At 50.0% G+C, this 21440-nt stretch overlaps 1 protein-coding gene across 2 annotated transcripts in view; it reads left to right on the top strand.

Annotated features, from left to right (window-relative positions):
- Positions 1–15409, top strand: part of RYK (receptor like tyrosine kinase) — a 62519-nt gene extending 47110 nt beyond the window's left edge. For both annotated transcript variants that reach the window (XM_038145880.1, XM_038145879.1), the window contains exons 12-15: positions 89–198; positions 2127–2286; positions 5687–5823; positions 6727–15409. In XM_038145880.1, coding sequence (XP_038001808.1) covers positions 89–198; positions 2127–2286; positions 5687–5823; positions 6727–6838 — 519 coding nt within the window. In that variant the 3' untranslated portion in view covers positions 6839–15409. The remainder of the gene's footprint in view (positions 1–88; positions 199–2126; positions 2287–5686; positions 5824–6726) is intronic.
- Positions 15410–21440: the final 6031 nt, after the last annotated feature.

Here is a 21440-nt window from a genome sequence, read left to right as displayed (position 1 = left end):
CTGGAAGGGGAGGGGGCACTGGGACACCCAGTAACCCTGCAGGTAGTGGTGTGAAGGGGCTGCTGACTGCTGCTCTGGGCTCTTGCAGGCGATTTCCCAGCAGGATCTGGTACATATGGCCATCCAGATCGCCTGTGGGATGAGCTACCTGGCCAGGAGGGAGGTCATCCACAAAGACCTGGCTGCAAGGAACTGTGTGTAAGTACTGTCCCCTCTGCAGCTGCAGCTCCCTGCACTCAGCCTGAGCTCTCCTTCCAAATGCAGGGTTGGGGTCACTGGTGTAGTCAGTGAAGTTGTTTTCCCCCAAAGCAAGGGGAACCAGGAATCATGGTTCTAAAGGACGCAGAACGTCCTCTCTGGAAATGCTTCAGCTGGGTTTGACTATCACTTTTTCAAAGGCTTGAAAAGAATTAAAGCTTCCCTTCAACTTTAATAAAAACTTGGAATATCTTTGACAGTTTATCAATTGATAGATTTTTGTTTGAAGTTGGTTTTCTTCATTTTTTCTCCTTAAAAACTGAATTAAAGGCTCTGTTCATTGGTAGATTTCTTAGTTGCCAAATGATGGATAGATACAAATGTGCTCTGGAATGGCAGGAATGCCAGAGAGGGGTTTGAGACCATCTTCAGGTTGGAATACACTCCAAAATGTAGAGGTGGAGGTGTTTGGTGGCCTTCTAGGAACCCAGTCACTCAGTGACCACCATCTCTGCCCTTGTGCCCCGTAAGGGTGCTCAGTGGTTGGGATTCCTGACAGATCCTGTTCCTAATATCTACTGCTTTTCCTCACTGCTGAGCACACTGAGGAGGAAGTGAGACTGCAGGAGACAGAGACCACAAACATCAGGGCCATCACCTGCAGCTTTATGTTTGGAAAGAGAAAGAGGTGCCAGTAGCCAAGGTCCCCTGGAGGACTTTGTTCCACCTGCCCCTCTTTGTTCCTCAGGTTTGCTCTGGGTGGTGAAAGGCTGGGAAGTGCATCAGACCCATCTCCTAATTTTGGGAAGGGAGCCAAGATTCCAGTGATCTTGGCAGGTTTAAGGGAGGAAATGCTTGTGGTCTCATGTGCCCATGGCACAGCCAGGTCCAGTTACAGTGGACATGAGGGTTACACAAGGTAGGGCTCTCTAATTGCTGGGGAATTGCCCTTTGCATTGCATTTGTTTTCAAACAGGTCTTCTAGGAATTTCTCTGAACTTTTAAAAATTACTAGATAGGAAATCTCCTGTTGTGTAAATTTTGAGGATAATGAACTGGCTTGAAAGTGCATAGAAATAAAATAAATAGGTATCTGAGATAGTAAAGAGGGAAACACACAGATAGATCATATATATTTCATTTTTCTCATCAAAATAAAGAAATAATTGGCAAGATGAGAAGACAGCAAAAAACCAATTTGTTACAATACCCCCACCCCAATGTTCCTTCTGTATATTTGTCATACAGTGTTGAAGCCAACATCTTTGCCATATTCTGAAGTCAGCTGTTTATGAGAACACTGAACTTTATTGCGTGCAGTTTTAAGTTCAAAGAGTTTGAATCACACCCCAGAGGGGGCAAATTCTCTGTGCTATTTTGAGTCATCTTTTCTTGATTAAAGGAAGTTTCCCTTAGCACCCTATTTCTGACAAGCTTTAATATCTGTTGTGGAGGGAACAAACATCTTTTCAGCAGATGGCTTGATTGGAGACACGCTTTTGGACCACAAAGGGTGCTGGTTGGTTAAAGGTGTTACTGGTTCTTGCTTTGCTTAGATCTTTGCCTCCTTATTGCCACAGAAGTACTAGAGCTACAAAGTGTTTAATTGCCCTGATAGGGGATCTCCAACAGAGCAGGAGTAACTTGAGGCAGTTACTTGTTTGCTTTAACAGTATTTTTTTGCACTTGTAAGTGTTTGGTTTTATTTTATCAAGCCTGCTGATTTTTCTAGCTCTTATCAGTTGGCACGGAATGAATTGGTGGTGTGATAATATTTGCTAATCGCAGAGTAAGTGTGTCTTGATGCCAGTGCTTGAGATGTGGATTAGCAGTCCCCAGCGAGATGCTGAGTGTGGACCTTGGGGCTGGGCAGAGCTGTTTGCTGTGGGGCTGCTGGGGTTGCTGACCTGCTGCTCTCTGTGCCCCAGCATCGACGACGCCCTGCAGGTGAAGATCACGGACAACGCGCTGTCCCGGGACCTGTTCCCCATGGACTACCACTGCCTGGGGGACAACGAGAACAGACCAGTCCGCTGGATGGCTCTGGAAAGCCTGGTCAACAATGAATTTTCCAGTGCTAGTGATGTGGTGAGGGTTTTTTCCCCCCTCTTGCATTTTGGAAATGTGTTTTGTTCACATTTTTCTCTTTTTTCAGCTGTTGGAGAATCACAGAATCCCAGAATGGTTGGGATTTAAAGGGACGTTTAAAGCCCATTTAATTCCACCCCCTGCCATGGACAGGGACACCTTCCACTTCCACTGTCCCACATTGCTCCAAGACCTGTCCAGCCCAGCCTGGAACACTTCCAGGGATGGGGCAGCCACAGCTGCTGCCGGGCACCCTGTGCCAGGGCCTCACCACCTTCATAGGGAACAATTTCTTCCAAACATCCCATCTAATGCTGCCCTCTGTCAGTGTGCAGCGATTCCCCCTTGTCCTGTCCTTCCATCCCTTGTCCCAGGTACCTCTCCAGCTCCCCTGGAGCCCCTTTAGGCACTGGAAGGTGCTGTGATGTCTTCCTGGAGCCTTCTCTTCTCAAGGTGAACCCCCCAGTTCACCCAGCCTGGCTCCAGAGCACTGGTGCTCCAGTCCTTGGAGCATTTCTGTGGCCTCCTCTGGACTTGCTCCAGCAGCTCCAACATCCTTCTGATGTTGTGGATCCCAGAGCCAGAGGCAGGGGATCATGGCACAGTGGCTTGTTCAGAGCAGCATCTCTACTCCCACTCCTGCATCAGCTGCTCGTGGCAGGTGGTTCAGGGGTCAGTCAGGCCCTTTATGCACAGCAGAAGTGCCTCTTGCTCCCTGTCCCCTTGGGAGTGCTGGCAGGGAACACACTCAAATTCAGGGAGCTGCACTGGGACTGGTCTGCATTTCATAACGTATCCCAAGTTGTAAGGGACCCACAAGGATCATCCAGTCCAGCTCCTGGCCCTGCACAGGTCACCCTGGGAGCATTGTCCAAATCCTGCTGGAGCTCTTGGCAGCCTTGGGGCCGTGCCCATTCCCTGGGGATCCTTTTCAGTGCCTGAGCACCCTCTGGAAGTCAAGATGGACATCTGCTCAGCACAGATCTGCTCAGGCACAGCTTCTCTTGATAAATCCACTCTGGCTGTTCCCAGACATTGCTGTGCCTCACAGACATGGGAGTGAGCTCCAGGATAACGAGCTCCCTAGCATTAGAAGGAGCTGGTGTTTGACTGTGTGGCCCATAGTCCCCCAAATCCCAGCTCTTCCAGAGGATGCCTTCATTCCAGTGGCCAGGAACCTCTCCCAGCTGAGTTGACGTTTCAGGGATAAGAGCAGTGTTGCAGTGACCTCAGCCTGTTCCCTCGGATGCATCCCATCCAGGATAGCAGGATAGTGGTCTGGTGCCAGTTTGGGAAACTTTAGAGAAGTTCTGATTGGTTTTTTTTTCCTCCATGGTCTCTGTACTAGTGCTGCAGCCATGTAAACAAGGAAAAGAAGGAAGCAAGGGAGGGTGCCAGTTGTGCTCCACATGTGTATTCATTGGAAAACACATGGGGGTTTGTGTTAGATCCAACCTGAAGACAGAAGAGGAAATGGAAGTTGCCTGTAAAAGCATGTTTTTAGAGAGCTGAATTAACTCAATCAAATGGTGGTTCTTTTATTTTTACCTTTAAAAAAAATCTGGGACATGAAAGCAATTACTGTTTGTGAGAACTGGGAAATCAAAGCTTACGTAACAGCAGCAGTGAGATGTGGAATTTTATTAGGATGAGTAAATCTCATTATTGTAACCATTTTTGAAAACTCCAGTGCAATTCAGCATCTTTTCCAGCCCATTTTAACCAGAAATACTTTTTTTCATTGCTTAGGGATAAATGCCACCCACCTTTTAACACACAATTCTAACTGCAGACACGTGGCCATCTGAGTTTTGTGGAGTTCAAAAGTGAACAGTTTTTCTGCGTGTAGAAAACACCATGTGCCCTAAATATCAGCTTTGCATCTACCTGGACTCCTTTCACAAAAAACTGATGTCAGATGTTTTTATGGGTTTGGTAGGAACAACCCCAGTGATCCATTGCATGTAACAGGGTGATGAAGTCTGATACAAACAGTGTCTGTGTCTGCAGAGATGCCAGGGGATGTGTTCCAGGCTTGCTTTTTGGATGACTTTCTTTCAAATGTGTTTGCTGGCTTGAAACTTTCCCAATAATGTGTTGCTCCCCTGCCAACAGCTCTATCAGTCAGCCAGAGTGTAGGAAAACAAACCACGATTCCTGCTGAATCTTAATTCCGTGTTTTTCCTGCTGTTGGACATGAAACTCTGCATCTCTTCATGCAATTTTTATGCAGCCACCTATGGAATTAGCCCAGCTGTATTCCCAGAGTGGTTTTGATTGAATCACTCTCTAGCTCATCTTCATGATCACCCCTTGTCCCTCAGCACTCTTCTCCACTGCAGATAAAAAGGGGCTTTTTTTCCTTCAGTGGCTGTTTGGAGCGGGGCCACATCTGTGCCCCTGCCCTTCTCTGCCCTTCCCACCTGAAAATATCCCTTCCCTAAGACTTGGGTCAAGGCAGTAGTGGAATTTCTCTTGATTAAAACAAGAATCGTGTGAGCCTTGCATGATTCTGCCTCTTTTTAATGAATAATGATGTGTAGCTTGAGTAGTGAGTCACGGACGTGCAGTATCAGCCCCATCTCTGTTTGGTCTCCTGGGTCTCTGGATACCAGATAATAAATCATTTTCCTTGTACTCTGCTTGTATGTGGATTCATAGATGGATTTTTCATCACTTTAAGCTCCTTCTGGCAAGGGTTGCCAGATGAATGTGTTGAATGCTGATTGTGCTGTCAGGTTTACTGAGATGAAATCTCTTCTTTTTCCTGAGTCCTATTCCTGAACATACTCTCCAAATATACACATGATTCAGAATTTTAAAAAAATAAATTAATTTCTGATCCTTGGAATTTTGCAGACTTTTTTGAGGATTTTTGAGGCATTTTGAAGAAATAAAATGTAAAAAAAAAACCAAAACAGTTTTGTACTAGACAATCATTCAGTGTTCAGTGTTGTCTAGATTTAGGTGTTCTGTAATGTCATGTTAAAAAATGCATGATTTTAGCACTGATATCTTAATGCAGTAAGATTTTAAGTTTAGTTTGGCTTCATAGAATCACAGGTTGGTTTGGGTTGGGAGGAACCTTAAGACTGTCTGAATCCTACTCTCTGCCATGGGCAGGGACACCTTCCACTATCCCAGGGGGCTCCAAGCCCTGTCCAGTCTGGCCTGGAACACTTCCAGGGATGGGGCAGCCACAGCTTCTCAGGGCAATTTATCACCAGTTCTGTGATTTTGAATTAGCCCAGTTCAAGACACGTTGAATTTGTTTATATAAAGCATTTAGGTAAAGCTTTCTTAGTGTGTGTAATCCTCCTCACAGCTGACTTTGTGCCCTGGCTGGAGGAGCTCTGGGGGTTCAGCATGTTGTGTTAATGTCTGCACCGTTCCTTTGCAGTGGGCCTTCGGAGTGACGCTGTGGGAGCTGATGACCCTGGGACAGACCCCCTACGTGGACATCGACCCCTTTGAGATGGCAGCTTATTTAAAGGATGGCTATCGAATAGCTCAGCCCATCAACTGCCCCGATGAACTGTGAGTGCCTCTGCTGGGGAAGGAGAAAGGTGCTGCTTTGTGCTTGGGATGTTAAGCCAGGCTGCCCAAAGGGAGAGCCGGGGCTGCCTTTCCTTGCCTGTTTGTCCTGCCTGTCATACAAACCCTGGGGTAAACATTGCTCGTGGAGCTCTGGCTCTGGGGTCCCCAGCATCAGAAGGAAGTGGAGCTGATGGAGCGAGTCCAGAGGAGGCCATGGAGATACTCTGGTGGCTGGAGCCCCCTCTGCTCTGGAGCCTGGGAGTGTTCAGCCTGGACCAGTGAAGGCTCCAGGGAGAATTTAGAGCCCCTTTCAGTGCCTAAAGAGGCTCCAGAGGAGCTGGAGAGGTACTTGGGACAAAGGGTAGAGTGACAGGACAAGGGGGAATGGCTTCCCTCTGCAAGGGGGGAGGGTTAGATGGGATATTGGGAAGGAATTCCTCCCTGTGAGGGCAGTGAGGCCCTGGCCCAGCTTGCCCAGAGAAGCTGTGGCTGCCCCTGGATCCCTGGAAGTGTCCAAGGCCAGGTTGGACAGGGCTTGGAGCAACCTGGGCTAGTGGAAGGTGTCCCTGCCCATGGCAGGGGGTGGAACTGGGTAATCTTCAAGGTCCTTTCCCACCCAAAGCATTCCATGCTTTTATAGCAGTGCTCCTTCCTGGATTGCCATGGGTTATATCCTAAATCAAGCCAGGACCTCTGGTCACAGCCCCTTTGCTCATCATTCCAGGTGTCCATCCTTGGAAGGAGCTGTTCAGCATTATGAACCTTGTAAGATCCAGGGCTCCTTGTCTCTCTCTAGTTGCTCAGCCAGTTTCCCAGTGGCAGATGCTGCTTTGCCTTTCAGGCTGGGGCTGTGGTTGCCTGGCTGACACGTTTCCCTGTGCTCCATGTGCCTCTGTGTTGCAGGTTTGCTGTGATGGCCTGCTGTTGGGCCCTAGATCCTGAGGAGAGACCCAAGTTTCAGCAGCTGGTGCAATGTCTCACTGAATTTCACGCAGCGCTGGGAGCCTACGTCTGAAACAGCAGCAGAAGATGGAATTCCCTGCTGGGGAGAAACCATGGCATCCATCTGCAGCGCCTCGCATCCCTCGGACTCGCACACGTGATGTGTATAAAGCAACACTACAGGGAGAAAGCACTTCTTCCAAAACACTGTGCCTTAGAATGCCTTAGTAGTCTCAAGTTTTTTTTGTAAGGCCTCTTGGTGTTGAATATTTTCTAGATATCACTTTTGCTAAGTTAAATCGAGACCTTTTGGTTTGCCATCAGGATTTGTAAAGTGTAGAGATAGAGAACTGAAACATGAGATTTGGATGGACTTTGCACTCTGACAGCAGACACGTGATTTTTTTCAGAAGGGTTTATGGAACTGGTAGAAAAGGAGGAGAGGGGAAATGAAAAAAAAAAAAACACATTGCAAAAAATTTTCCCTGCTTTTAACAAAATGTTGAAACTGAATCTTTCTGACCAGCTCTAGTGTTTGTACTTGTATGTATCTGGAATAGCTTTTTAGTATCAACTTCTTCTCTTTTGAGACAACAGCACATGATGGTTGGATCCACACATCTTACCTTTTTTAACCCATTCACAAATGTTCTTTGGAAAAGCTGGTCTTCAGGATACAACATCTCCTTTCTAAAGCGATGATGTAAAAGTGATCCCAGTTTACCTCACACACAGAGTGGTGAAAGTGGGGTAAGAATGGTGCCCCTCCTTTCACTTCAAAGGATTTTTGAGATGGTTTTATGTGCTAACTAAAGGCCTTCAGAGAAGCGCCAGAGCAGCCCCTGTGTGGGAGTCTGTCACCTCAGGCTTCTGCCTCGCAGTTTCTCTTGTTCAAAAAGGTACTGGTTGTTTTTTATGGGCTTTTATGGCCTGAAATGGGCTTAAATATATAAATATATATTTGTAAAGACACTTGCAGAGTAAAGAATGTTTTTCTATTACACCTAACGTGAAAGCTTGGTCCCTCACCTTGCCCTGTGTGTGGATTGTGCAGGTTGGTGGTGGTTAGGTTGGAGTTGGCAGGAAGAGAAGGTGGATTACCTGCCTCCCAGTGGAACTGCTCCCTGAGACTTCAGGTATTACCCTGCTGCCTTCCTTAACCCAGAGATCCAATCCACCCCAGATTATTTTGAACGTTGCTTAAGAGGACTGAACGTGTTTTTTCAGCAAAATGTGTGATAGATTCAAGCTTTTTCTATATGTAACAAAGTTACTTGCAGGATAGCTCCTGGTTCTCCCGGTGAACCGTAGGCTGCATCCTCTGCCTGGTGGCACCACGGGGAGGGTTGTGCTTCAGCACAATGTAGGACGTGAAAAGTTGCCTTTTGTCTCTGACCATCTGCAGCTGAGCACCCGCTGCCTTGAGTGTTTGTGCAACTGCAGGGGTAGGACATTGTCCTGACAGGCTCCGGAGCCATCAGAGCAAGTACAAGCAGCTGGATTTGGCTGGCTCATGCAGATGTGCAGCTTCTTTCCAGAGTTGTGAACCTTGCTGAAGACAATTAATCATCTCAGAGGATTAATGAGGCAGAGCCTTGTGTGGTCCATGTCCCTCAAAACACCAGAGCTTTCTTGCCTGTACTCCAGGGTTTGTTACCTGTGACCAGTGACCTAAGTCTTGCTTTATCCTGGAAGGAAATTTTCCTGCTGGCTCAAGTTTGGGCATGTTGTGATGGGCTGTGCTTGCCTGACGGAATTGGAACTGGTTTTGTTTAGTTGAGTTTGGAGTAGCTGAGGCTGGGGACAGCAGCAGGGCCTTGGGTGTGTGGTCTCTCCATTCTGACCTGGGGAACTGGTACCAGTGGCAGGACTTGACGGTGACGTGGGTGTTGAAGTCAGCAGTGGCAGTTCCTGACATCCAGGTCGGTGTTCCAACAGGATCTGCGGAGATCACAGCTCTAAAAGTGAGATTGGAGAACAGCCCAGGGTGAAAATGATCCACCTCTTCTCTGTGCCCAGGGCAGAGTCACATGCACACAGGATGTGCATTGTGCAAGTTCTGCTCACACCCCAGGGGTGTCACAGGTGACATCTGACCACGGTGGGCTGGACATGGCTCAGGGATGTGCTGCACCTGAACCTGCTCGACTTGGAGCTGTGGGAGCAGGAAATGCGTCAGCTTTCCCTTCCCTAGGCTGTTTCTCCCTGCCTTCATCCACAGAGACTGGGAAGTGGTTCTGCACAGATTAGGGTACAGACAGAACTCTTCATTTTGGAGATTTGCTTTCATTTAATTAGGGTTCATCTACAGGATGAGGCTGCCACCTGCTCCTCCCAGGGCAGTGGTGCAGTCCCCATCCCTGGAAGTGTTCAGGAAGCAGGTGGATGTGGCACTTGATGGTACAGTTTGTTGGGCATTGTGGGCTCTGGTCAAAGGTTGGACTCGGTGATCTTGGAGGTCTTGTCCAACCCTAATGATTCAATGCTTCAATCACAGGCATTCTGCTGATAGCAGAGCTACCTTGAGTAGATTCCTTGCAGGAATTTGTTGTACCTAAGGCTGCAAGTAGCTTTACTGCAGGGATTTTGCTGCATGTGCTGTACCTTAGCTCCATGGGCTTTTGGGGAAACTCTTGAGGAGCAGGTGACTTGGGTAGAAGGTTGGAAAGACAGACTTCCTGGAAGGAGAATATTGTTGGTAACTTCTAGTCTTACAGTATGTGGAGAAGTCTCAGTGTGACCCTGGGAAGAGCTGGATGGAGCATGGCTGGGAGGTGAGGCAAGGAGATGAAGTGGTTACACAAAAAAAAGAAGTTAGGAAGATTGTGGCACCCAGGTTTTTTTTTCATGGGAAGGTAATGCCAGAAGTCAAAATGAGGCAAGAAGGAGTAAAAGGCAAGAGGTGTTGAGCATTAAGTTGGTGGCTTAGGTAGAAAACCAGCTGCAGGAGAGGATGGGATGGATTTCTCTTTGAGGACTGAGGGCAGAGTTCTTGGGTGGACTCAGATGGAGGCGTGTCCCTCTGGAAGGAAGAGAAGGATCAAACCATGGGGAAGGGAGAAGGCTGAGCGCAGACAGGGCTTTCTAATTGATGGGTTGAGAGCTGTGGGGTTGTTCAGGGAGATGAAAGGCACCTGGAAAACAACACTCAGAGGATGGCTGCTCGGTGGTTTTTCCATGTGTCTCAAGACACTTTGGAGGATCAAAACACTTTCCTTGTTCAGCCTCAAGTCCTTTGTTTCCTTTGTTTTGTAGCTGTGTCCAGATTGGCAGCAAAGGGTGAGACTGAAATGGCAAAAGAAGGTGGGAATTAAGAGGTGACCTTGTTTTATTTAATTTATTTTCTTCCCTGGAGTTTGACACTTGCAATCAGCACCCCAGAGTGTTCAACAACCTTTGTGCTGGGATCTGAGAAGGCTTCCAGCTCTTCTGTCTGGAAAGACTCATGTGTTGTGTGCTCTAAACTACAGCGTGGAATGGTCAGCTGGTGCTTGTCAGAGGTAAGTGGAAATACTGCCAAAACGGTGGAATTCCTCTCGGGGCATGGAGTTTAAACATTTTTTGTGGTAGCTGATGGATAGGAATCATTTCAAAGAAAAGGAAGATTTAAACCAATAAGGAAAAAAAGTCACCAATTCAAATGCCAGTGTTAAAACATGAAGGGTGTCCATGCAATCCCATTGGGAAGCAGCCCCCTTGGAGTGTTTTGTGCCTCACATCAGGTATTTTTTCAGCACAACACATGTGCAAATGACCCGTGGATTTTGAGTTCTTGAGGCTGTGGTAATTCAGCTTGAGAAATCCCTGTCAGTTGAACTACTGCTGGTGCCAGTGGATTATCACAGGATGCTGTTTGATCTCAGCACAGGAATTTCAGTGAGGAGCCATTGGAAGAAATTAAAGAAATGTGTTTAAAATAAGCAAAAGAGCTCTGAGAACTGGTGTGAGGGATCCAGGTAGTTCCACTGGCACCACAGAATGCCTGATAAGGAGTCAGCCTGGCAGCTGGAATCTGTGGAGCTGCTGCTGGGGGAGTGAGGCACTTCATGCCCTGGCACATCCAGGTTCTTCCAACCAGATAAGGACACTCCTGCAGCCATCCATGGGCTCCACACAGTGATGCTCCTGGTAATTGCTGCTTCCTCATGGGTGAGGATGTGGAAAACCTGCCTTTGCTCTGGGAGTGCCTTGCAAATATCAGATGGAAGTGGCATTGCTGAGAGGGAGTGTTTTGGGGTGGAGGGAATGTGCTTTATTCCTAATGGCTCACCCCATTCCTGCAGGGAGTGTGCTGTGCCTGTCCTGACCTTAGGCTGGGTCTTGAGTGGAGCAACATCTAAATGCGGCTGAGAAGGGACTTGTGTTGCTGTGCAGGAGCTCTGAGCAGGAGGCAAGGTTTGGCTGGAAGATTTGGGGCGTGTTTTGGGTCAGTTTTGGCCTGATTTGGCACTGATTGTTGAACTCAGCAGAGCTTGGCGTGTTCTCACATGGCTGAGCTTGATGTCCTGCTGCCAGACGTGGTGGCTTTACAGAAGCTTCCAGTGAAAACACTTCCACTAAGAAATCCAAGAATTAGACAAAGTTAAACAAAATAACATCCCCAAGTGTATTTTTGATTTGTATGCCAGCTTCTGTGCATTCCTAGGGTGGGAGAGGCTTGATCATCATCCTGTCTCCTCCTCTCCCTCCTTTCTGCCCCCAGCCCCTTCTGCAGCTCCACACTCTCAGCTTCCACCTGGCTTTCTTAAACAGGATGTTTAAGAAACATCCCATAGCAGGGAGACCTGGTGAGCTGGGTTATGTCTGGGAGGAACCCTCCAGGATCCAAGAACCCTTGCCTTGCCTTGCATCCATCGTGGAGCCAAAACACAGAGCAAGCAACCAGAAACCCTGGCACTGGCTGGGCTGCAAGGAGTCCCCCAGCCCAAGGAATTTGGCTCACGGGATCAGACTGGAACCAGCTGGTAGAAGGAACTGTGTGGTTCTGCTCACATCACCCTGGAGATGACAAGATGTCTGGGACCTGTCCTGATGTGGGAGATGCAGAGCAGAGGCTGGCAACTCGAGGCTTGCTCTTGGAGCTGTCCAACACCTTCAAACAAGGCATTTTCAGTGTTGGAATGGGTTTGAAATCCCAGACCTGTGCAGATCCCAGGCCCTGGAAAAGCCAGTTGTTATAAGAGTGGAAGTTAGGGGAGGTGGCTCCAATGTATTTGTGATGCTTCAGTCTCTGGAACAGACTTGGAGAAGGCTGGAAGCTGAAGCTGTGAGTGCTGTGTGCATTTCTGCTGCAAAACTTGGATGAAATCCAATTGGAATCTCCTCTGAATGTGCCTGAGATGTGATAGCCTGTGTAGGCTGCAAATCAATGCTGCAGCCGACACATAAAAGCTGTTTTCCAGCTTACCTGGTCCTGAGACTGCTCAGCTCAGGCCCTCTGTGTCCCACCTCATTCCAGGCAGCCTTGGGTCAACACTTGCTGTGAGCACATCTTGGTTCTTGAAGCCCCTTGCCCACAGAGCATCCAATCTTTCCTTTCCAAATGGAGTTGTAAACAGAGCTGCCCTCCAAGCCTTGTCTCTGAGCTAGGAGAAACCCTGGGGTGGATACACCTCTGAGTAAACCTCCCCTCTGGGGTCAGGGTGAGGAGGTTGGGGCTTCAGCCTGGAGAAAAGAAGGTTGTGTGGAGATCTTTGAACAGCCTTCCAGGATCTGAGGGGACTACAGGGAAGCTGGAGTGACAGGATAAGAGGGAATTGATTCAAGCTGAGAGTAGGTTTAGATGGAATATTGGGAAGGAATTCCTCCCTGTGAGGGCGGTGAGGCCCTGGCACAGGGTGCCCAGAGAAGCTGTGGCTGCCCCATCCCTGGAAGTGTTCCAGGCCAGGTTGGACAGGGCTTGGAGCAGCCTGAGCTAGTGGAATGTGTCCCTGCCCATGGCAGAAGCTGGAATGGGATGAGCTTTAAGGTCCCATCCAACTCTTGACATTGTGTGATGCCATGCAAGAGAAGTGCCATGCTGGGGGTGATTCATGCTCTACAAGGAAAAGTAAATGCGTTGTCTGTCTGTGGTGATGCAAATGGGACAGAGGGGAACAGGTCTCTAGGAAATGCTGAAGGACAGTGAAAATAGTGTTTGATGAAAAAGGCTGGAAGGAATAGGGAAGTGGAGCTACTAAACTTGTCTTTGCAGTCATGTTGAAGTCTTAGGAGGTGAGGAGACAGGAAGCTTCTCTGGAAAGAGGATATTGATTCCATGGGCATGATGAAAGGATGAGCCAAGCAGGGAGATGGTCAAATACCTGGGAAGAACAGCTGTGTTAGCCTGACAGGAGGCTTCAGGCTCTGTGTTGGGTAAATGTCATGTTTGGAGCACCTCTTTTTATGTATAAACAGTGTTTCATGGAGCAACTGGACAGAACACCCCTCAGGAAGAACCCAGGTTTTGTTCTGGCTGATGCACAGGACCAGGTGTGGAGTTAGTGGAAAGCTGTTCGGTATCAGTGACCAAACTGGGGTTGGATCTGCAGTCCTGCTGGGCAGGGAAAGAAAAAGGGGGTGAAAAACAGGAGGAAAAAAACCAATGAAAAACAACACACAAAAAATCCCACAAGTAAATTTGTATTTAATCTTGAAAGAAATGGTGGCTGAGGCTGCCTTGCTGAAGGATTTTTAGGAGCATCAGGAAATGGTGGGGAAGCAAGGCCAGGGCAGGTTTAGATTGGATATTAGGGGAAATTCCTTTGCAAAAATTGTGGTGAGACATTGAAACAGGCTACCCAGGGTAGTAGTGGAACTCCTGTCCTTGGAGGGATTTAAAAGCTGTGCGGATGTGGCACTTGGGGACAGTGCTGTTAGAGGTGGCCTTGGCAGTGTTTGCGTGGGGTTGGACTCGATCCTGGAGGGCTTTTCCACCCTGTTAGTTGTCAGTTAACTGGAAATACCACTGGGGAAATTACACATGGGAAGAGGGAGTTGCTGGCAGCTTCTCTGGGATTCATGGGAGTGGGAAACCTGTCTGTCTCTCCAAGGGGCCCATCCATAGGGTGCCATTATAGATTAACTACCAAATTTTACTTCTGAAGCAAAGGAGCGGTTTACTGCGGGCTGAGGACACCATTGGCCTTGAGCTCTTACAAAACCACGAAGGGATGGTGAAAACCCACTGAAAAGTTTGCTGGTTTGAGCCTTTCTCCAGCAGGATGGTGCTGGCAGCTGAGTTGTGGGCTCAGCTGGTCTACAAATGCCCTTTGTAGCCTGGCTGATGCCAGCAACTCGTGTGGGAATCAGGGCTATCTCCATAAAATAGATGTTTTCAGTGCCAGCATCCAGCAGAAATCCCAGTTGTTGCTCTTGGAAGACAAGTGAAGCTTCAGGTGATGTCATGTCAGTCCTTCCATCTCCAACGTCATGTTACTTCAGGATATCTTGGTCCTACCTGCAGAGGCCATTCCTAGCTTTGTTTTGGCACTGTTGGGATATAACAAAGAGCGTGGATTCTGGGAAGAGCTGTGAGTTCCAGCTCTGCTCAGCTTTTGGGAAAACAGGATCGCACGTCAGAGCCGGGTTTGGGTGTCTGCAGGGAGTTGTTGTGCCCTGGGGGATCCGGGCTGGATCCTCGGTGCCGGTGCCTTGGGATGGTGTTGGCTCTTCCCCAATCCCACCGTGGTGCCAGCGCTGCGGAACGTCAGAGTCTTGGATTTTGGAATGCGTCCTCCAAAGGCTCTCAGCCAGAAAGCTCTACCTGGGAGCAACAGGAATGCTGCTTCCAAAAAACAGGAGGTCTTCTTGGGACAGAACCAACCACCCTTGCATTGCTGCTGCTGGTCTGAAGATGTGTTCTCATCCAGGCTGGGGCCACCTCTGGAGAGGAGTAAAAGCCTGATGAAAAGTAGCTGGGGGGGCTCAACCTGGAGAAAAGAAGGTTCAGGGAGGACCTTCTCACTCTGTCCAACCCCCTGACAGGAGGGTGGGGCTGGGGCAGTTTGGTCTCTCCTCCCAGGGAACGAGTGGAAATGGCCTCAGGTTGCACTGAGGAACGTTTAGGTTGGATATTAGGAAAACATTTCTTCACAGAAAAGGCCAGGACACCATAAATACACAAACAGTTCCTGGTGTGGGTAAACTCTATTACCTGTTTATCTATTGCTGCCATGAAATTTTTCTTCTTTTCCCCTCTCTGATCCATTCCACACATCATCTCACACTCAGTTCCTTGCTGAGGAGTGAGTAATATTGTCATGGAGCATTGGAATTCCATAAGTCTTTAGGGATAAATTAAAATTATTGCAACTCCTGACCCAGGTGTTAGGTTTGTCCTTTACCCTTGCGTAACACTGGTGTAATGAGGAGCGCCCCACACTGTGGACAATTATCCACACTGGAAAGCTTCAGCATGACTCCCAAACAAGGAAAAAAAAAGACTTTAATAATGAAAAGCTTAATGCCCTAAGTTGTACACACAGGGTTTTGCTGCAAGAAGGGACTTGTGGATATTGTCTCCGAGTCTACAGAAACACATAATTCTCTTAAAGCTCCTTTGTTCCTTTGGGTAGCCCGAGCCATGCTGGGTGTGTGTCTCTAATCTTGAAATCTATGAGCTTTAAGGAAAAAATTAAGTTAATTAAAACAGTTTTTACATGTATTGTCAGGTGGTGCTTCTGAGTGTGGGACCAGACTGCCTGGATCCACAATCACTGAAACACAGGAATCTCTTACCATTATCCCCTCCCAAAATCTGCCTTATTTGGACCAGAGCAGTTTGAAACTCTAGTGTTTAGGGAATTAATATCCTATTTCTCAACATGTCTGCTCAATAGATGGTGGATCCCAGGGGGGAAATTGGGAGCCATAGGAAGGAGAGGTGGGTGGGAGAGCACATTAAGCAGCCGCCACTCCCACGAATATATTTCCTCCTAGCGAGTCGTTGATGAGATGCTCTGGATTTGCAGGAAGTTTGAGTGCTGCCACTTCTTTTTATCTCCTTCCTGTGTCCTGGCAGAGTTCATCTGACAGTAATTGGTGACAGGTTTGTGTTTTCCTCCAGTTCCCTGGAGCAGAAACTCTCCCTTCCCTTGGCTGCTGGCAGTGAAGTGGGTTCCAAGGGCCTTGGTGGTCAGACCCCTGCGTGGAGCTTGTTGGCCCCCCCCATGTACATTCCTCAGCCGGGAGCAACATCTTGTACCACTTCCAAAGTTCATTTGGGCTTCTTTCACCTGACTTTAGTGCTGGGCAGGTCCTTGGGGTTCCAGAACCTGAGGGTTTCCTGTTTTTCCTGTCCCAGGTGGCTGCAGGGCCAGAGCCCAGGTTTGGTGAGCTGATGTTGCAGCCTGTGGCAGCCACCACAGACTGGATGTCAGAGCCACAGAAAACAGCAGCAAACTGCCAAATGGGGCTTTTTTAGCATTGCTTTAATTTGCTCCCTTATAAATGTCAGGGTCTGGAGTCCTGTCCTTATACGAACACCTCATCGAGGTGCTGCAGTAAGTTCCCAGCCCTGAAGAACCAAAACCTGGAAAACAAATGGGCTCTGATAGGGAAAATGTCTTCATTGATGTCATTCTATAAAACAAGATTTAATTAGTTTTGGGGTTTTTTTCCATGTTGGAGGAAAACTCTTTTCCTTCATGCATGGCGCAGATGCCGGTAACACATCAATCCATGAGCATCAGCCAGAGCTTGGGCACCCCCAGCACAGGAAAGAAGGAAATTGTTTGTGTTTGACTGCAAAAATACAGTAATCTGGGAGGCCATATGGTGGAGGAAGCAGCTCTAAGTGTCAATTAATTGCTCAGGGTTTGTTTTTAATTTCCCAGTCTCAAGTTTTCATTCTTTCCCTGTGCAGCCCAGAAACCCCCCTGTGCTGGGCTGATCCCCAGCCAGGAAAGGGACTGGCATTCTGCCCCTCTGCCCTGCTCAGGTGAGACCCCCCCTGCAGAGCTGCCCCAGCCCTGGGGCCCAGCACAGGAAGGAGCTGGAGCTGCTGGAGAGAGCCCAGAGGAGGCACCAGGGTGAGCAGAGGGATGGAGCAGCTCTGCTGGCAGGAAAGGCTGGGAGAGCTGGCATCGTTCAGCCTGGAGAAGAGAAGGTGATTGTAGTCTTTCAGTACGTGAAAGGCAGAGAAGGATTTTGGACACGGGGTAGAGGGACAGGGCAAGGGGGAATGGCTTCAAACTGAAAGACAGTGGGTTTAGATTAAATGTTAGAAAGTAATTATTCCCTGCGAGGGAGGTGAGGCCCTGGCACAGGTTGCCCAGAGAACCTGTGGCATCCCCGTCCCTGGAATGTACAAAGCCAGGCTGGATAGAGCTTTTGGAGCATCCTGGGATAGTGGAAGGTGTTCCTGCCCATGGCAGGGTGGGACAGGATGAGCTTTAAGGTTCCTTCCAACCCAAACCATTCCATGACTGAATGAAGTCAAGTCACTCACTTTGCTCAGCTGCTGTGTCTTTGCAGGTCTCAACAACCTTCCCAAGGGCTGCAAAGGGCAACTCAAAAATCACAGGAGAAGCTTCCCCAAGTCTGTTTGCTTGGAGCAGATGGTACCTGTAAGGATAAGGGGAATGTGTCCTGGGAGGGGCTGGCTTGTCCTGGGACTCTCCCTTTGAGTGTGTTCTGCTGTCAGGACATATTTGGGGCTACTATGAGTTTCTTCTTTGGGAATTCCATCCCTAGGATCCTTCAGGCTCGTTCTGCCTCTACCAGCAGTGAGGTGAGCGCATGCCATGGAAAAGGGATGCCTTTGGAGAGTAAAACCCACATGCCCTGGGACTGCTGGCAAGGGCTGCTCCAGGTGGTCCTTAAAGGTAAATGAGGGTGAAAAGGCTGGCAGAGAACCCCTTTCTCCTGGCACGGGAGGACCTGGAATGTGCAGCCCCCATGGGTGAATCCTGGTGGGATGTGGTGCAAAGCAGCCTCTCTTCTCCCTGCCCCATGAATCCCCTGGCAAACGTGGCCATGGCCATCCCACCCACCCCAGGATTTCCTTTATCAGGGACCTTTAGGGTAAATTCCTCTGCAACTGAGTCATGCCAAGCTGTCAAATGAGCTGTAAACCCAATCTCTGAGTGTGGGCCCCCCTGCTCCAAAGAGATCCAAAATTCCCTAAGCCCTTTGGCCTCACTTTGGGGAGGGAATGCTCAAGTCCTTACATAGTTTTGCACTGCTGGGCTGCATCCTGGTTCCACTGCAGACGGTGTGATGCCACCAAGGGTTTATGAACTTGCTTGACGTGTTCAAAACGTGCTTCCCTGTTGCAGCTTTGTGCCAAGCTGTCCCTGTGGGTGGCACGTTCCAGGCTGGCACGCTGCAGCCCTGAGAGCCTCATTCCTTGGCTTGTCCAAACAGAGGCAGGTGGCTGATGTGCTGGGAGAGGGAAGCAGGAGCGATGCTCTGAGCTCGGCCTGAAGGAAACAAATGGGTGGGAGCTGTACCCTTTGTGGGGAGGCCTCCAGAAACAACAAAGTTGTTGGGCAGGGCAGGGGCCTGGGCAGGGCCCTGAGAGAGGTGGGAACGGCCAGCACAGCTCCAACAACCCTGGGGAAGCTCCTCCACGTGCCCTGGGCAAACAAAGCAGCACCTGCATGGCAGCACCTGAGCCAGCACTGGCAGGAGGCAGCAAGGGGTCAAGAGCGCTGGCAGGTTTCTAATGCAACTTTTCTAAGCTCTCAGGAATGTCAGAACCCAGAGCAAAACATGTCTGCATTACCCTCTGACCCCAGCAAGGTGTGGAATACCCAGGAACAAGCTGGCTTTGCTTCCTGAATGCCCCCCAGGATTCCTGCACAGCATAGGGCCACCTGTCCCTGCTGCTGTGTCCAGGGCTGTTCCATAGAAAGATAAAAGACTAGGTACTATGAAAAATTTCTTCCTGCCCAGGGAAGTGGTAGAGTCACCATCCCTGGAAGTGTTCCCAGAACGTGTGGATGTGGCACTTGAGGCCACGGGTTAGTGTTGAACTCTCTGGTGCTGGTTGATGTTTGGATTTGGTGATCTCAAAGGACTTTCCCAAGCCTGAGGATTCCATGGCTCTCGGGAGCAGGGCAGTAAGGATGCTTCCCCATCACGCAGAGGTCATCAGCTTGCCTCTGGCAGAGGGATCCTCCAGCCCAGCAGCACGAAGGACAGCCACACCTGGGCTGGGAAGAGCAGGCAGGTGTCACCTACACGGCCTGGGGACCTCCCTGGCGCGGCAGAACCGTGAGAGGCCGTGGCCTGCTGGCATGCCTGGCTCCAGGCTGGGTGGTTCAGCAGGGTGGTTCCGTGTGCTCGGGGATAAGGCCGAGCTGTGGGACATCCTCCCCGTGGAGTGGCTCGGTGGTTTGTTTGCTGAGGGAGATAAAGGCTGCCGTGGGCTCAGCCGCACGTGGGGCTGCGGCTCTTGCACAACCCCTTGAGAATGAAAACAAACCCTAGTCCTTCCTCTTTCCTTCACCCCTGGCATTTAGTGGAAATGCTGATGGGCCTGGTTGGTATTTTTATGTTTGCTTGTTGCTTTCTTTCTGGCCGAAGTCCATGTTGCCAGAGATTTTCGGTTAAGCTTTTTCCTGGAAAGCTCTGCCATGAAAGAGGAGTGCCCAGAGAAGACTTGGGGCTCTGTGCAGGTGCTTCGGGGAGGTGAGGTGGTGGGATGCACTGACCAGGGCTGAAACAGGGCCATCTCCTGGGGCCAGCAGGGAAACTTCAGCCTGGAAGATAGAGGAAAACTTGGATGAGACCAAAACATTTGAATATTTTAAAGGTCACAAACCCAGTGGGGAACACAGGAGGGAATCATGGAATGGTTTGGGTTGTAAGGGACCTTGAATGGTCATCCAGACCAATCCTCCTGGTGTGAGCAGGGAGCTGGACCTGGGAGAAATTCAGATACCACTGAGGAGATGCAGGGAGAGCTGAGGAGCAGCAAATGTCAGAGCTGAGTGACACAGTGCCAGGGTGGGGTGGCTGCCTGTCACCTGTCCCCATCACGCCCCGGGATGGAGCCAGGTGTTTGCTGAGCTGCTGTGTCAGGATGGGTCAGCATGACCTGCCCTGGACCATGTCCTTCCAGTGAGGGGTCACCATCCAGGGAGCCCTGGGGGCAGGAAAAGGGCCACAGCAGCAGAGGAGGTGCTGGAAAAGGGTCTCCTGGGCTGTGAGGATCTTGCAGTAACCCAGAGCCCAGCCAGAAGGGCAGAGCTTGGTGTCACACCGTGGCTCTGTGGGCACAGTGGGTGTTACTTGAAGGTGCCTTGGTAGGGTGGGGTGTTCAGTGCAGCTTTCTGTGAAATATCTCACCCTGGGCTTTTTGTAGAATCACAGAATGGTTTGCTTTGAAAGGGACCTTAAAGCCCATCTCATTCCAGCCCCTGCCAGGGGTAGGGACACCTTCGACTATCCCAGGTTGCTCCAAAACCTGTCCAGCCTGGCCTTGGACACTTCCAGGGATGGGGGACCCACAGCTTCTCTGGGCAACCTGTGCCAGGGCCTTACTTCCCTCACAGGGAGCAATTTTTTCCCACTATGCAATCTAAATCTCTCCTCTTTTAGTTTAAAACCCTTTCCCCTTATTCTATTGCTATTTTCTTGTGTAGAAGTTTTTTCTCTCTCTTTTATAAGCCCCTGTAAGAACCAAAAGGCTGCAATAAGGTCTCCGCAAACTTTTTCTTCTCCAGGTGAACACCTCTGTCTCTCTCAGCCTGCTGGTGGCCGCTGCTGCTCTTCCCAGTGTGCTGTTCCTCTGCTCTTGTCCCCCCAGGCATTGGTGTCCAGCTGTCCTGGTGATGTTCCTGCAGAGAGGAGATGGCCTGGCTCACGCTGAGTCATGGCACTGTTCATTCCTCTTGCCATCCCAGGTCCTGGAGGGAACCTTTGTGGGGGTGATGTGAAGTGTTTAAAGTGTCTTCTGAGCCCTGGGCAGGTGCTCCAGGAGGATGGGCACAACGTTGTTGTGGTTGTTGGGACTTTGTGTTAGATGTTCCCCCTGGCCTGAGGCCCAGAGTGGCCTGAAATTCCACATGGCGCTGGATGCCTCCCGGATCCCAGCTACCACCACCCCCAGCTGGGGCTGCTTTGAGAGTCCCAGGGGCCTCCTGCAAACTGACACCAGGAACCTGGGCTGGTGAGTTTTGTTTCCCAGGGAAAAGGCCGGCTTTGGTGTTCAGGGGCCCGTGGCCCTGCGTGGCTGGCTGCCCGCTGGGGTTCCGCACGGGGCAGAGCTGTGTTCCCTTGGCATGCCTTTTGCAGCTGCAGTGTGCCTGGAGCTCTGGGCTTGGTTCTCCAGGCCCCTGCAGTGTGCCTGGAGCTCTGGGCTTGGTTCTCCAGGCCCCTGCAGTGTGCCTGGAGCTCTGGGCTTGGGTCTCCAGGCCCCTGCAGTGGGTCTGGAGCTCTTGGTTCTCAGAACCCTAACCCTAGGCATAACCCTAACCCTCGGCTGAGCAGTGAAAGCCTCCTTGGGCTAAGGCTGGTTCAAAGGGGAAGGCAGTGGAGGAAGCCGTGCTGTGGCAGTGCTGTGTTCCCCTCGCCATGCCTTTTGCAGCTGCAGCGTGCTTCGCGCTGTCGGCCCTGAGTGGATGACTTCCTGGTGAAATTCCACACGGCCCACGATGCCTCCCAGACCCCAGCTGCCACCACCCCAGCTGGGGCTGCTTTGACAATGCCAGGCACCTCCTGCAAACTGGCACCAGGAACCTGGGCTG

The sequence above is a fragment of the Motacilla alba genome, chromosome 9 (assembly GCF_015832195.1).
Source record: "Motacilla alba alba isolate MOTALB_02 chromosome 9, Motacilla_alba_V1.0_pri, whole genome shotgun sequence".
NCBI classification, from domain to species: domain Eukaryota; kingdom Metazoa; phylum Chordata; class Aves; order Passeriformes; family Motacillidae; genus Motacilla; species Motacilla alba.
Note: the sequence above shows the minus strand (reverse complement) of the source record. Positions and strands in the feature narration are given on the sequence as shown.